This window comes from Leptonychotes weddellii, chromosome 5, assembly GCF_054177405.1.
Source record: "Leptonychotes weddellii isolate Sample4059 chromosome 5, ASM5417740v2, whole genome shotgun sequence".
NCBI classification, from domain to species: Eukaryota; Metazoa; Chordata; class Mammalia; order Carnivora; family Phocidae; genus Leptonychotes; species Leptonychotes weddellii.
In genome coordinates this window covers 20,510,159-20,527,322 of record NC_138373.1, presented here as the reverse complement: position 1 = coordinate 20,527,322, position 17,164 = coordinate 20,510,159, and the positions used below count along the sequence as shown (strand labels likewise).

At 39.6% G+C, this 17,164-nt stretch overlaps 1 protein-coding gene across 3 annotated transcripts in view; it reads left to right on the top strand.

Moving 5' to 3' along the window:
- The first annotated feature begins 682 nt into the window (after positions 1 to 682).
- UQCRC2 (ubiquinol-cytochrome c reductase core protein 2) overlaps positions 683 to 17,164 on the top strand; it is an 18,378-nt gene continuing 1,896 nt past the window's right edge. Inside the window, exons 1-9 of one of the 3 annotated variants that reach the window (XM_081819874.1) lie at positions 684 to 861; positions 1,318 to 1,442; positions 3,464 to 3,561; positions 6,423 to 6,480; positions 8,981 to 9,076; positions 9,415 to 9,614; positions 11,247 to 11,327; positions 13,763 to 13,839; positions 14,886 to 14,986. In XM_081819874.1, coding sequence (XP_081676000.1) covers positions 827 to 861; positions 1,318 to 1,442; positions 3,464 to 3,561; positions 6,423 to 6,480; positions 8,981 to 9,076; positions 9,415 to 9,614; positions 11,247 to 11,327; positions 13,763 to 13,839; positions 14,886 to 14,986 — 871 coding nt within the window. In that variant the 5' untranslated portion in view covers positions 684 to 826. The other 2 variants (XM_081819875.1, XM_006738318.3) reach the window with 2 other exon arrangements.

Here is a 17,164-nt window from a genome sequence, read left to right as displayed (position 1 = left end):
TTTTTTTTTAAACAATATGTAGTGCTTATAATTTTGCTTGTCTCTAGAGTGGGAAGGAGGGAGTGAGGTTAGCCAAAGAAGGGTACAAAGAGATCTTCAGCTTTAATTGCCATTTTTCTTTAAAGATTTTATTTATTTATTTGAGAGAGAAAGAATGAGACAGAGAGCATGAGACGGGGGAGGGTCAGAGGGAGAAGCAGACTACCTGCTGAGCAGGGAGCCCAGTGGGGACTTGGTCCCGGAACTCCAGGATCATGACCTGAACCAAAGGCAGTTGCTTAACCAACTGAGCCACCCAGGCGTCCCTAATGCCATTTTTTTAAGTTGTGGTAAAATATACATAAAATATACTGCTTTAAGTGTACGGGTCTTCGGCGTGAATTTGGCATTAAGAAACTATCACTACCATCCGTCTCCAGAATGTTTTTATGTTCCTCAACTGAAACTCTGTAGCTATTAAACAGAAACTCCACCCCCTCACCCACCAGCCCCCTGCAGTGACCATTCTACGGTCTATGATTTTGACTTCTCCAGGTTCCTCCTGAAAGTAGAATTACGGTATTTGTTCTTCCAAGACTGACTTATTTCACTTAGCATAATGTCTTCAAGGTGCATCCATGTGTAATATGTCAAGATTGCCTTCCTTGAAAATAGTTTCTTAAATATTTTATATTTTAGTTGATGAATATGTGTATTTTTATACTTCAAAATAATTTTTCCAAAGGAATTGGTTGATCTAACAAAGATATAAGGAAAGCTTATTCTTCTGATTAGATAATTCACTGTAATTTATTTCTGATGCAGTGTGACTTCAACCAGGGAAAACATGGCCTACACTGTGGAATGCCTGCGGGACCACGTGTAAGTACCTGCATGTGTTGAGGACACCTGCTTTTATTTTATTTTATTTTATTTTAAAGATTTTATTTTATTTATTTGACAGAGAGAGAGAGAGCAGGAACACAAGCAGGGGGAGTGGGAGAGGGAGAAGCAGGCTTCCCGCCGAGCAGGGAGCCCGATGCGGGACTCGATCCAGGGACTCCAGGATCATGACCTGAGCCGAAGGCAGTCGCTTAACCAACTGAGCCACCCAGGCGCCCGAGGACACCTGCTTTTAAAGAAACACTTAGCTGCTCAGTTCTTGTCTTTTTTAATGTGGCATTGTGACCTCTGATTTTTGTTTTGGGTTCTTACAAACTGTAGAACATTGTGTTTACCACAGGCCTAAAACTTAATATTGAGAAGATTACCTTTACGTAGCATGGACATTGGTTTTAAATTTTTGACTCGACACTCTCATCTTGATGTCTTCTGTAGTGATATTCTAATGGAGTTCCTGCTCAATGTCACCACAGCACCAGAATTCCGTCGTTGGGAAGTGGCTGCCCTTCAGTCTCAGCTAAGGATTGACAAAGCTGTGGCTTTTCAGAATCCACAGGCTCGTAAGTATATTTTCAGATCCCGTTCAGTTCTTTCTAAGATACTGGGTTTTTGAGGGGCACCTGGGTAGCGCGGTTGGTTAAACATCTGCCTGCGGCTCAGGTCATGATCCCAGGGTCCTGGGATTGAGCCCCACATCGGGCTTCCTGCTCAGCGCAGAGCCTGCTTCTCCCTCTCCCTCTGCTGCTCCCCCTGCTTGTGCTCTCACTCTCTCTCTGTCAAATAAATAAAATCTTTTTTTTTTTTTTTTTAAGATACTGGGTTTTTGAGAAGATCAGTTTGTAGAGGGAAGAAATTGCCATTGAAATTTTTCTCTGCTTGGGTTTAAAACTGCCTTTTCCAAAAATTTGTCTAGTTTCTTAACTGTATTGTTCTTGTGTTTCTAAACATTCATATTGTTGACTATTTTTCATCCTTGATAGTATGTAAGTTCATTATAGAATCCCGGCTTCAGAATTTAGAATACAGTGTTTCTTCAATAGTTTGCTTGCACCAAACCCGGCAACAGTTCGTGGTTGCTGCTGGCATTACTGTTCAGCCACTTACCTTCACTGGATCTTCCCAAAGCAAGCAATTTAATTTTTTTAAAAATAAGAACTTTTTAGGTGTTCATACTTTGTGATTATATAATGTTCAATACATAATCTTGACAAGTATGACTAGCAAAACAGATTAGTAAACAAGCACCGCTGACTTGGAAGTCCTGCAACTTCCGGTAGGAGCAGAAGTGTGCAGGTGGGCCCCTCGGGTCTAAACAGGTGACCAGCTGCAGGGGCCTGCATGGGATGGGCCTCACTCAGAAAGCAAGCCTGTCAAGTGTCTGGAACAAAGTGAGAGTTTGGTCTGTGTTAGCTAATATTATTTCACTGTGATACTTTGTTTTACAAAGGAGTATGATCTTCCTTACTCCGGACCTCCACCAAAGAAATAGAAAATTGTAGAAAAGATGACTTACCTACCAGCTGTGGCTTCTTCCCCACTGTCAGCAATGAGGTTCCAGCCCTCATCCTTTCTGTGTGAACAGTTAACTGCCATCTCCCGGCTGCTATCTGCCCCCAAATCTGCATCTTCATCCTTTAAAAGCTGCTTCTTATCTGTGGGATAAAGTTCAACCTCTTCAACTTAGCATATATGTTAACTTTCACAATCTGACCCCTGCCCACCTCCCTTGCCTCTTGCGCTACCTTCTTCCCCTCCCAGGCAGTTCCCCTTTGAATCCGTTGTCATGCTTCACGCCTTTGTCTGTTCTCTCTGCCTGAAATGCCACTCCCTAATCCTTCCGCTGGTAAACACCTATCCATCTTAAGGCTCATTCCAGACTTGACTTCTGTTACCCCTTTCCAATTCCCACTGCCCTTCCCTTGCGCCCCTGCTGCGCTTTTGATCTACTGCTGACATCACACCCGTCATGCTTTATTTCACCGTTTTCCCGCTCAACATTTTGAGGCCAGGCATTGTGTCTTACTCATCTCTCTATTTCCAGCACCTGACCGTTCCCGGCATAGGGAGATTGCCCAAGTAATGACAAAGGCACTGACTGAAGCAGGAAAGCAGGGACAGTGCCTGTGCTCCAGTGAGGAGGACACTTGGACCCCCCGAAAGCTGTTGATAGGACTTAACACTGGCACTTTCATATATTTTCTTAACCTGACAGCTCCTCATTACGTAGAGAACGTACGAGTAAAATAGAGGTAAATCACTTACCCAAGGTCACATGGTGCATTGGTGGCAGAACTATAACTAGATTCAGACTTGCTGAAACCCAAGCCATTATACTCTCCAGATGATACCAGGTAGATTAAAGTTAGAGAAGTGGTCAGGCGAGCCCTGGTATGTAGAAGCTGCTGTCCTCATTTCTTACTTTTCTCAGCACATTCAGCTGGCCGACTTTTAAATTTCAAGCCCTCATAACACTTGAATGCCATAAGGTGACCAAAATTGTATATTCTAGTTGCTTTCTAGGTTCTAAAAACGTTGTCTTATTTGAATTGTTTCCACAAATGCTTCTTTACTTATTTTACAGATGTCCTTGAAAATTTGCATGCTGCAGCTTACAAAAATGCCTTGGCTAATTCCCTGTATTGTCCTGATTATAGGATTGGAAAAGTGACACCAGATGAGGTACTGGTAAAAGACATTACATTCTAAAATGTGCTTGTTTTCACATTAAATTGAACATTTATCTGCCATTTCAGGTTTGTTTGTTAATTTTTTTTATCTTCAAATTTTAAAAATTCACCTGCTGGCTTTTTTTTTTTTTTAAATCAGCTTGCCTTTTTAACTAAAATTCTATCTGAACAATTTTTACAGCTTTTAACTAAATGAAGTTTTTATCATAAAAGAGACATGTTTATTTCAGAAAATCCAGAAAACAACAAGAAGCAAAAAAGAAAACATCTCACATACCTAAAGGCACTGAATGTTAATGCCTGGGTATATTTTTCTCTAGACCTTTTTCTGTGTGTATTTATCTTTTTTAAACAGTATTTAAGTGTTAAATTTCATAATCTTTTGACCAAAAGTCTTCCTTTAACTCCTCAGTGTGCAGGTAGGCATGAACCCACGTCACCTCCCCAGCCTTCATCAACCTGCGTACTAGCTCACGTCCCTCCTTCAGCACACGGGCCTTAGTTTGCTGGCAATACAGATTGTTACATGTCCCAGCCATATATGTAACATAAAACTTCAGGTCCAAAATGTGAAACATTGAATGTCACAGTGTATCTCCTGCAAGTGTGGGTGCCTATATATAATCTTAATTTCCTACCCCTACCACCCTGCAAAAAATTATTTATCAGAAGACATTAAAAGAAAAATTGGCAACTATCAATACTTGGCAAAGTGTTGTATGTGACTCGGAAGTTAAGGTTTTATTCTCATTTCATTTCTGGTTAGCCACTAGAGAAAACTGAACTGTATATCCTATCCCTTTCCTCTTTTATTTCCTGGTTAGAAAACTATCCACTTACCAGTCAACAGTTTAATGCCTACCATTCATACGGCACTTTTAAAAAATTATAACTGATATCATCCAACCTAAACAGTGAAAATTTTTCATAAGACTAGCCTCTAATGAGTTTTGAAATTTTTCAGAAATCGAAATCACCCATGTGAAGATACGTTATTGAGGGAGCTAAAAGAGTATACATAGCAAAACATTTATCCACAAGGATGTTTACTGTAGCATTGCTTATAATTATGAAAAATTAGACACAAGTTAAACATCCAACTTTAGGGGACTAGTTAAGTAACTTATTAAGTATCTGTGGAATGGAATACTATTCAACCATTTAAAAATACTGATACGGAAAAATTCCATAGCATATTGTCAAGTTAGAAAATGTAATTTATGGGGCGCCTGGGTGGCTCAGTTGGTTAAGCGACTGCCTTCAGCTCAGGTCATGATCCCAGGGTTCTGGGATCGAGTCCCGTATCGGGCTCCCTGCTCTGCGGGGAGCCTGCTTCTCCCTCTCCCACTCCCCCTGCTTGTGTTCCCTCTCTCGCTGTGTCTCTCTGTCAAATAAATAAATAAAATCTTAAAAAAAAAAAAATGTAATTTATGAATAGGATGTACCATAGGGTCTCAATTTTTAGAAAATAAAGGGGTGTGTGTGTGTATCCTGGACAGATACCAATATATTAACCATGGTTACCTCAAAGTTACTAGCATTTTTAAATGTGTCCTTAGTCTAAAGGAAATTCTAAAGAAATTGGTGCTAGAATACCTTGAGTGATGGCAGCATTCAGGAGGAAAAAAAAAAAGAATGATTCCATGGTGATTCCAAAGATGTAGGCACCGTTCACTTCAGGGCACAAATTCTGGTAACTGGATTCAGTCACGTTACCATCGCCTAATGATTCTCAACATTATGACCCATTCCCAAGGAACCATTTTTAGCCAATTTTTTCTAGCCTGACTCAAAATGAATTTTTAATATTACAGATACGCGGTCTGTTTATATACATGTATATTTATTTGTGTTTTATACATAAAAAGAAGTAAAATGTTTTTCTTGCCCCCAAGAGTCAATTTTCACTCCCTTGGGAGCAACAGTGCTCCTGTTGAGAATAGGTTTTAGCCCTACTGTAGAATGTTAATAGTACTTTCTTACGACGTATATAAAGACGAAATCTGATGCCCATCTGCTAAAATCACATAATAAAAATCATAAGCTTAGTCTCATTTTTTTCAAATTCAAGCCAGTGTCAGGGCGCCTGGGTGGCTCAGTCAGTTAAGCATCTGCCTTCGGCTCAGGTCATGATCCCAGCGTTCTGGGATCGAGCCCCACGTCGGGCTCCCTGCTCAGTGGGGAGCCTGCTTCTCCCTCTCCTCCCTGCCTGTACTCTCTCACTGTCTCTCCTCCTCTCTCTCAAATGAATAAGTAAAATCTTTAAAAAAAAAAAAAAAAAATTCAAGCTAGTGTATGCTCTAATTTTTTTCAGGCCGTTTTTTAGTTCCTTTTTTTCAATACAGCTTTATTGAGTTACAATTCACATGTCATACAGTTCACCTACTTAAAGTGTACAATTCCAGGGCACCTGGGTGGCTCAGTCGGTTAAGTGTCCGACTCTTGGTTTCAGCTCAGGTCATGATCTCGGGGTTATAAGATTGGGCCCCATGTCAGACTCCACACTGGGCATGGAGCCTGCTTGAAATTCTCTCTCTCCCTCCCCCCACTCATTGGCATGCTCTCACTCTCTTTCTCAAATAAATAAATAAAATCTTAAAAAAAAATAAAGTGCACAATTCAGTAGTTTTCACTATATTCACAGTCATGTAACCATTACCACGTTAAGTTCTAGTTTTTTTAATCAATAGTTTAAAAAATAAAAGCAATATAATTCAGCACTATGTAGTCTGTAGTTTACTATGGCAGCTTTTAAGCCTGAGTATTTATTTTCTGTTGACCTGCAGTTTTAATTTTTTACGGCTTTTTGTATTTATACCAATATAACCTCATAAATGTTCTTAACTTCCTCAGTTGCATTACTTTGTTCAGAACCATTTCACAAGTGCAAGAATGGCTTTGATTGGACTCGGTAAGTTGGGAATTGCTTTCATGTCAGTCTGTTTCTTTAAGAGTAGTCTTTTTAAGCTGTAATCATAAGAGCACAGGATTGAACCAAATTTGATAACTCAGTCCTCTGTTGATGTCAGACAAGCATTGTGTGATAGGATTTTAATTGGTAGGTTGTCTGGTTTTAGTAAGCAGAATCCAGCATTTAACTATGTAAACTACTGGCTTTGAGTTTATTACAGTATTTGAAAAATTATGATAAAGGGCAAATTTCTCTAAGCAAAATGCTTTTACAAGTTTTTTGTTTTAAAGAAGTACAATTTAATTGAAAATAGGCAAAGGGAGTGAACAACCAATTCATGGGGGAAATGTGTGTTTTTATGTGTGTGTAGCCAGTTATTGTAAAAGATAGCCTTGCCTAATAGTTAAAATTTTAACCCATGAGATTGGCAAAAACTAAAAGATTGACACTGCCCAGTATTAACCAGGGTATAGAAAAATTAAGCACTCTCAAAAATTGTTGGTGAGAGTATAAACTGGTATATTTTTGGAGGTCTGTTTAAATATATTAAAATTTTAAATATTGATACATTAAACCCAGCTATTTTGTTTTTAAGGATTTATCATACAGAAACAGTTGGTCAAGTTTACAAAATAGTTGCACAAAGATGATATTTGTGATAGTTTTTTGGTTCATTTGTTTTGTAAATAACAGCATCATCAGTATAATTCAAATACCATAAAATCCACCTTTTTAAAGTATACAGTTCCATGAGTTTTATTATATTCAGAAGGTGCTATAACTGTTACCACTGTCTAATTTCAGAACATTTTTATCATCCCCCCAAAAACCCTGTGTTCATTATAGCCACTCCTTATTCCACCACTCATCTCCTTCCTGTCTCTCTACAGAGTTGACTCTCTGGACATTTCATAGAAATGGAATCCTACAATAAAATATGTGGCCTTTTATAGCTGACTTCTTTCACTTCACATAATGTTTTCAGAGTCCATCCATATTGTAGCATGTGCCAATGTTCCATTCCCTTTTCTGGCTAAAATACTCCGTTACCACTCTTTGTTCATCTGTTCGTCACTATGGCATTTGAGTTGTTTTCAACTTTGGGCTATTGTAAATAAAAACAGTCACGTGTAAGTTTTAGTTAGAACCACCTGTTTTTCATTCTTCGGGGTATATTATTAGAAGTAAAATCGCCAGGACCTGTGGTAACTGTTGAACCATTTGTGGAACTGCCAGACTGTTGTCCGTGGCAGTTGAAGTGTTGACATCCCTCCCCGCCCCCCCGGCCCTGACGGCACACAGGGGTTCCAGTATTTCCACTTTGTCACCAGCATTTACTACTATCTGTCTTTTCGATGGTGGCCATCCTAGTGTCTGTGAAATGGTATCTCATTCCATTTGTGTCTCCCTAGTAACTCATCTTTTGTGCTTTTTGGGCATTTATATATCTTCTTTGGAGAAATGTCTATTCAAGTTCTTTGCCCACTTTTGAATTGGGTTGGGGTTTTTTTTATTATTTTTGAGTTGTAAGAGTTTTTTATACATTTTGGATACTAAATCCTTATCAGATATATCATTTGCAAACATTTTTTCCCATTCTGTGGATCCATTTTACTCTCTTGAAAGTGTTCTTTACTCAGCCATCAAAAAGAATGAAATCTTGCCATTTGCAGCAATGTGGGTGGAACTAGAGAATAGTATGCTAAGTGAAATAAGTCAGTCAGAGAAAGACAGTTATCAGATGATTTCACTCATAGATGGAATTTAAGAAACAAAACATGAATGTAGGGAAAAGGAAGGAAAACTAAAATAAGACTAAATCATAGAGGGAGACAAACCATAAGAGACTCTTTAACTGTAGGAAACAAACTTGAGGGTTACTGGAGGGGAAGTGGGTAGGGGGGTGGGGTAATTGGGTGATGGGCATTAAGGAGGGCACGTGATATAATGAGCACTGGGTGTTACATGCAACTAATGAATCACTAAACTCTACCTCTGAAACTAATAATACACTATGTTAATTAAGTGATTTTAAAATTTTTAAAAAAGTGTTATTTGCACAATGCAGTGTTGTTTTAATAGCCAATGATTAATCAGGAAACATGCTAATGTCAATCAAGAAGGGACTGATTAAATGATAGTACATTCATATAATGGAATTCTTTATAGCCATTAAATGGTTGCCGTAGACCACTCACCTAGATAAAAATTACAAAAGACAAGTTAGAAACAATATGAATAGAATAACACCATTTTAAAAATAAAAGAAAATGAGGATAATATGAATACAAGTATAGAAAAAAGTTCTAGATGAGTATGTATTAGTAAACTATAAGTGGAATCTCTGGGAGAGTAGCATTGTGGGGGGTGGACTCGTTTTCTTTACTGTTTATTTCTGTAATAATTTGTATAATCATATACTATTTTTAAAACAGTAGATGTTTTGCAATTGTATTTTAAAAATTATGGTTCTAGCTTGGTTTTGTTTCTATTGAAATAGGTGTGAGTCACCCTGTTCTAAAGCAAGTTGCAGAACAGTTTCTCAACATGAGGGGTGGGCTTGGTTTACCTGGTGCAAAGGCCAAATATCGTGGAGGTAAGCATTTTGTTCTGTTAGGACTGATTTATCAGAAGGACGTTCCCCATCAGAATAGTGTATTGGAGTAGGATAGGCCTGATTACTTACCACCAAACAGACTCAGTGTGGAAGGAAGGGATTAGATTGCTTGGGTGTTGTGTATTAAACATGTTTTGTGTGTGTGTGTGTGTGTGTGTGTGTGTGTGGTGGGGAGAGCAGGATGGTATGCTGGGAGCACCAGGCCACAGAAAACCTTAATCTTAGTGGGTTAATACTGTGTCGTAGAGAATGCAGAAGAATAAAGCTAGTGGTGACCAAGCCCCTTTCCTCCTCGCTCTCTCCTTACATGGCACCAGGTGAAATCCGAGAGCAGAATGGAGACAGTCTCGTTCATGCTGCTCTTGTAGCTGAAAGTGCTGCTACAGGAGGTACAGAAGCAAATGCATTTAGTGTTCTCCAGTATGTCCTGGGTGCTGGACCACATGTCAAGAGGGGCAGCAATCCCACCAGCTCTCTGTACCAGGCTGTTGCCAAGGGAGTTCACCAGCCATTTGATGTGAGTCTGAATAGTCAACATCTCTCCTTTTGTTTGTAAAGGCTCAGTGTGTATGATGTAGTCCTGTTAATCTGCTCTTAAAATTTAAGGTGAACACAAAGAAAATCTTTGAAAAATTGAAGAGATAGCCAGGCTTGAGTTTAGTTCCTTAGGGCCTATCAGAAACGTCCTTTCTTTTCAGTTATATAATATAGAAAGAAGGAAATGCTTAAAAAATCAGAAATTCATCTTTCAGGGCCCTTCAGAATAAAGTTTTAGATATTAAACATTTTCCTAGATTCTAATTAGTCTTTTTTTCTAGATTTTCTTCTCTCCTCTTGTGTTCTTGTGGTTATTTCGTGAATTTCACTGCTCTTCCTGTTTTCCAACCAAATGTACAGCATGTACACTGAGAAACTTTACACACCCATCCCTCCAGTTTGAGATTAAGTTAAAAAAGAAAAATGAAGGGCGCCTCAATCGATTAAGCGTCTGCCTTAGGCTCAGGTCTTGATAACCAGAGTCCTGGGATCGAGTCCCACATCAGGCTAGCCTGCTTCTCCCTCTCCCGCTCCCCCTGCTTGTGGGAGAGGGAGAAGCAGGCTTCCCACTGAGCAGGGAGCCCGATGCGGGGCTCGCTCCCAGGACCCCGAGATCATGACCTGAGCCGAAGGCAGTCGCTCAACCGACTGAGCCACCCAGGTGCCCCTAAATAAATAAAATCTTTAAAAAAAAAAAAAGAAAGAAAGAAATTCCTACTTCAGCATTTGGCCAGAAATTTGAGGTATGAACAGGATAGTCTCAAAATTGTAATTAAACTTCAAATCATTAAAGAACGTTTCTTCTTCTGCTTTATATGGGCCAAGCCAGTGGTTCTCAAATTTTAGCATGCATAAGAATCACATGGAATTATTTTTTTAAATGCAGCTTTCCAGATTGCATCTACAGGGATCTGAGTGAGTAAATCTGTTACCTGAACTTGAAAGTCGGTATTTTTAATAACAGCTCAGGTGGTCTTTTTGTAAATCACCCACATAAACACTGGGAAACAGGACACTGACATTCGTGTTCCCCTTAGGGAGCTTAACACTCTGCCCAGACTGCAGACAGCAATACCCCCATTATCCTGAGACTGAACTTGCAGCTACTTTCGGTATCTGAATAACGTCCACTAAGCAGACATTTTTCCCCAACCCTTTGACTTTAGTGTATAGGAGAAGTGTAAGTGAATTGGCCAAAAAGAAGTCACCAGCACTAGCGGAGGGAAGACAGCAGGTTTGTGTGATGCCAAAGGCCCACAGTCTGTACCACTCAGCCATACGGCAGCTGTGATCAGTGAACAGTGATGATACTGTTCACAAATCAGTGTTTACAGTAACCTTTACTCATCAAAGGTTAGAAAATACCCAGCAAAAAGTAAAGCAAGCAGTCTGTTTTAGGGAGATTTAAGTGAAAAAAGTTAAAACCATTATGGTTTTGAAAGAAGTAACCTGTGTCCAAAACACTGCAGTCCTTGACAGAACTGGTTACATGAAATATTAATTCATCTCTTTTGCTTGTATCGTGAAGGTCCCCAAGTTTTTGTCTATTTGGGAAATTGTGCCCTGTTTTCCCTGGTAAAATGACATACTGTAAAATTTCATTATATTTCAGGTTTCCGCTTTTAATGCCTGTTACTTGGATTCTGGACTCTTCGGGATTTACACCATCTCACAGGCTGCCACAGCTGGAGATGTAAGTTGCAAACTCACCAATTCTCACAAGTGTTTTTCCTCCATTAACATGTTTTTAGTAAAAAATAGGGAGTGTTTGAAGGCCATGACTTATCAGAGCTCTGTATAGTGTGATACCATTACCATGTGTCTGCTGTGCAAGGAATTTAAAAATGTATACTCATGCTTCCAGGAAAGAGGGAAGAAGTGTCTCCTTGGTATTTTGGTTCTGTTTGGACAGGTGGCATTGAGTTGTCTCTCTGGGACATCTAAATTGAGAACTCAGGTGATGTCAAGGCCAACATGGATCTTTCAGAGTCCTCAGCACAGAGATTGTGTTGAAGTCAGGGTTGTGTGTGAAAGACTGTAGGAGGAGAAAACTGAAGCCCGAGCTCTGGGGAGTGCCGCCAAGTGACTAAGGAAAATGGCCCAGAAAACAAGAAGAGAAACTGGTATTTTTTAAGAGGCCAGGAAAGAGAGAATGGTTAACACCATTTTGATCCACTCCGGATTACCATCCATTTAGTTACCAGAGAGCCCTGGTAGTTATAGCAAACCAGGACATCACTGGTAACATCAGTTTTCACCAGAGTATTGGTAGTGAGCTAAAATTTATAGTGTTAAGGAATGAATGAGAAGAACGAAATGTGAGGTTGGCATAGGCAGGTGGAGCTCAGACTTGCTGGGGAGGTGGGTGATAGTTTTAGGAGAGTTTACACTGAGAGATTAAGTTGGGAGAGAATTCATACTGAAGGGAAAGAAAGATTGGAGCAGATATAGGATATTATAAATCGATCAGGTCTGAAAAATCGTGAGCAGGTGGGATGCAGAGTACAAGTGGACATTTTAGCCTTGGACACAAAGGCTGCTGTGGGAAAGATGCGGATAAGTACATCCCCAGTCAGGGAGGAGGCTGTCCTGTCTTGAGAGTAAGAGAAGGTAGGAGAGTTGAAAGAAAATAATGAAATTTGGGACAAATGAAGGGCTAGATACACACAGAATGGGCATTGACAGCCATGTAGGTGTCTCCTGGAGGTGAGAGACCACAAATTCATACGACAGTCACATACGACACTTCCAACACATACTGTTACGTATTACAATCACTTCATAGTTTTTTTTTTAGTAGTTTTTTTTTTTTTTTAAGCAGTAGGGATTTTTTTTTTAAAGATTTTATTTATTTATTTGAGAGAGAGAGAATGAGAGGGAGGAGGGTCAGAGGGAGAAGCCTGCCAAGCAGGGAGCCCGATGCGGGACTCGATCCTGGGACCCAGGATCATGACCTGAGCCGAAGGCAGTCGCTTAACCAACTGAGCCACCCAGGCGCCCCTTCAGTAGTATTTCTAACAGAGTAATGAAAGGGGCAGGTCGTAGGTTCCATCCAAGGTTAGAAGCCTACGAAGTGGGCAAGTCAGAAGTATGGGCAGATGGCAAGGGAGTGGGACACACTGACGAGAGTGACTGAAGGAGTGATTCGCGGATCTTGGCCAGACAGAGAAGTGAAGCCAAGGGACCGATGGATTGAAAGTAGACAAATCAAGGAACTAAAGATCTTGATAAAGTGGAACAAGGATAGTGTGATTAAAGACTTAGGCCAGGGGTCTTGGAATTGAGGATTTCACAGAAAGGGCAAATTTAGGTTATATCCAAGTCGGGTGTGGCTGTTGAAATGGGTAGCTAAAATGCAGGGGAAATGAAGGTCCTAGAATGGTGATTAGGGTTAGATCAGTGACCCAGGATGGTGCCAAGGTTGGGATGGAGAAAATCATGGACCGGGTTTATGAACTTATTTATCCAACACATATTTCCCAAACACCCACCCACATCACTGGAATGTGATTCCTGCTTGACCCCGGCATCCCAGGCATGGACAAGCTTTACAGATTGGCTGTGTGTGAATTACTACTTTCTTCTTAATGAATAGTAAGGGATAGCAGTTATTAATTGCATGACGCTTTGGGGAAATTTAGAGGTATTTATTCTTTACAGGCAATTAGAAATCCCTGTTTGCTTTTCCTAAACCAGCCTGGCATTCTCTGTGCTCTGCCACTTACTTTTCTAAAAAGCCTGGCTACAAGCAACCTTCTTGGATCCCCTCCCTCTTCGGGAGCTTTGTACTATCACTCGATAATAAACTTTGCTATCGCTCAATAAACCTTGGTTTGCTGCCCACCATAAATACGTAAATAGATAGATTAGATAGCTTGGCTACTTGGACACTACAGATTGTACAAACAGCCTTTAAAAAAAACAAAAAAAAAACAAAACAAACAGCTGCTTTCTGGAACACTGGAAGAATAAGGAGCGCGTAGTGGCAAGAGTTCCAAATGGACACTCTGCTTTTCTCTGGAACTGACCTTCCATCTTGTGTGTTTGCCTCAGTTAGAGGAGCATTTGATTGCTTCAGGAGACTCTGGCACTGATCAGAAATGACCAGCTGTCTCTTGTTTGTCCTAGGTTATCAAGGCTGCCTATAACCAAGTGAAAACAATTGCTCAAGGAAACCTTTCCAATGCAGATGTCCAAGCTGCCAAGTAAGTTACAGTATTAACTGTGTGTTTTGTGTTTCAACTATTTGAAAGTTGTATTTTTTGTTGTAACATATACCCAAAAGGATTGAAAGGTACAGGGGCGCCTGGGTGGCTCAGTCCTTAAGCGTCTGCCTTCGGCTGAGGTCCCAGAGTCCTGGGATCGAGTCCCACATCGGGCTCCCTGCTCGGGGAAGCCTGCTTCTCCCTCTCCCACTCCCCCTGCTTGTGTTCCTGCTCTATCTCTCTTTCTGTCAAATAAATAAATTTTAAAAATCTTTAAAAAAAAACAAACACACCATATTATAACATTTTTAAAAAAAAGGATTGAAAGGTACAGAAAAGTATTTAAAAGGAAAGGGAAACACATCCTGCCACCTAGAGATATAATTGTTAATATCTTGCTTATTTTCTTGACCATTTTATGCATTTTAAACATATTTATTAACTATTATTATATATATTTATATCCTATTTAATAGCGTGTTTATTGTAGAAATTTGAAAATAAGAAACACACAAAAAAAGTAAAAAATGATCTCTCATTCCTTACCAATGATTCCTCTTTTTTTAACATTATAACGATGTTTCCGTTTATTCAGATTACTAAAAGTGTGTTATAAATAGTATTAACTGGTGTATCAAAATACACTTGTTGGACATTTCCTACAGTTGGAAATTATAAACTATAAAAGCTATCTTCGGTCTTAAAACATTTTTGTATTTCATATTACGTTCTTGGTATAGATTCCCAACTGAGTCAGGAGTTATAATAAATATCACAGAAGTCTGTTCAAATATATGTTTATATTTTTATTTTTATATTTTGAAGTCCCAATGTAAAAAGGTTGTACCAGTTTAGAATCACAGCACCAGTATATGAGAGTGCCTGTTCTGCCATAACCATTGGCCATGTCTTTTTTTCACCTCTTTACTGATGTGATAGACCAAAAAAAGATACACTAGTTCCCCCCCCACCCCCACCCCTTATCCATGGTTACCTGCAGTCAGCCATGGTCTGAAAGCAGATGATCTTCCTCCTTACTGTCGAAGGTCATCAGTAGCTGAACACTATGTCACAGCACGACTGCGTCACTCACCTCACTTCATCTCATCATGTAGGCATTTGATCATCTCACATCATCACAAGAAAGGTGAGTATAGGACACTAAGTTATTTTTAAATGACAGACCATATTCACATAACTTTTATTACAGCATATTGTTACAATTGTTCTATTTTATTAGTAGTTATTGTTAATATCTCACTGTACCTAATTTATAAATTAACTATAGGTATGTTAGGAAAAACATAGTATATATAGGGTTTGGTACTAACCATGGCTTCAGGCATCCAGTGGGGGTCTTGGAAGGTATCCCCCATGGATAAAGGGGGACCACTGTATCTGATTAAAAGATTGAAGTACTTATCTCCTATTTGGCGATTTTTTTAATTCCCACTGTTTTCACTGGGAGTGCCAGCAACACCTCTCACTCAGTAGTTTGGAGAGTCTAACAAAAGAGACACACTTCGGACCGAGCTGGAAATCAGCTTGCGTTTTCATACAGCAGTTTAAAACGCTGAAATTTGACTCCGTCTATTCAGGACAGTTCAAAATGTGAATCGTGAAACTCAACACTGTCTTCCTAATCGTTTAGTATTGCCCACAGAGGAAGTATGACGGGGCAAATTATGACTCAGAAGGGAACAGCTTCCTGGTCATTTCAGATTGTTCCCATTAGCATTATTACTTCTGTTACACTGAACACACTAAAAATTGCCTCTCTTAAATAAGTACAATACAGTTTATTAAATATTATGTACATGGAACCAAGGATTGGTTAATAGGATGCAGTTCTACATGATTGCACCACAAACAAAACATGATGAGAATAAATTGAAACACTGAATTTACTTAAGAAAAATCAGTTTCAAATCTAATTTATTTAAGAAAATATATTTTCTTAAGCGTAGCACAGTTTTTATAAGGTATGGCAACATGTAGAAAATGGAATTTCAGTTATTAATATCAAGATATGCTTGTTTTCTGCCATTTTGATGTAGTTGATACTTTTTCTTGTAAGATTCTTATTAGTCTTCCTGTAGTGAAAGAAAGAAAGCATGGTGTCATTGCTGAAGGGACAAACTAATAATCTCTTGGTAAAGTTTATTGTAGGTAAAAAAAAGTTTTTTAAGTTTTTATTTAAATTCCAGTTAGTTAACATACAGTGTAATATTAGTTTCAGGAATACAATATAGTGAGTCAACCCTTCCATATATCACCCTGTGCTCATCACAGCAAGTGCCCTCCTTAATCCCCATCACCTGTTTCACCCATCCCCCCACCCACCTCCCCTCTGGTAACCATCCGTTTGTTGCCTAGAGTGAAGAGGTAAAATCTGTAAACTCTTTGGGGCCCCTGAGTGGCTCAGTCAGTTAAGTGTCCACCTCTTGGTTTCGGCTCAGGTCATGATCTCAGGGTCGTGAGATCAAGCCCTGCATTGGGCTCCGTGCTGGGTGTAGAGCCTGCTTGAGACTCCCTCTCTCCTTCTTCTTCTGCCCCCCTCCCTCTCTTGGGGGGAAAAAAAAAAAGAGGTAAATTTTTTTTTTAATTAAACTGACAGTGTGGTAAAATTGCTGCATTAAATTGTGATTATGTGTAAATGGAACTCTTGCTACAGAGTGCCAAACAAGGATAGTTTGAGAGTTAAATTATTCAAGAGAGAATTATGAATTGGATTTTTATTTCAAATTCATGCTTTGTGCCCATATTTAAGCTGCACAGACTGTAAGACCTCTTCTGTCCTGGGAGCCTGGGTGGCTCAGTTAAGTGTCTCTTCAGCTCGGGTCATGCTCCCAGGGTCCTGGGATCGAGTCCCGTATCGGGCTCCGTGCTCAGCGGGGAGCCTGCTTCTCCCTCTGTCTGCCTTCCCCCTGCTTGTGCGCCCTCTCTCTCTCTCTCTCTGACAAATAAATAAGTAAATCTTTAAAAAAAAAAAAAGACCTCTACTGTCCTTCCCCACCTGTCTTCTCAGTCACTCCCCACCCTCATTGAGACCAAGCTCCTTGTAGAAATGGGCCTGGGGGGTTGCTGGTAGATAGAGAATCAGCACACAATATTCCACTAAGTGGACAGTGCCTGAAGACCCCACATAGGTGTTCTGCTTTAATAGAAATGCCTAAAATCATCACCAGAAAAGTATTTGGAGGAAGAGTTACTTCACTAATCAAAACTTCACATTAAAATAGTCTTAAGTTCTAGTCTAAAATCAAAAGGCAGTCTGTTGGGTTTCCAGTATAATCTCATATTGACAGCTTTCTAAATAATCACA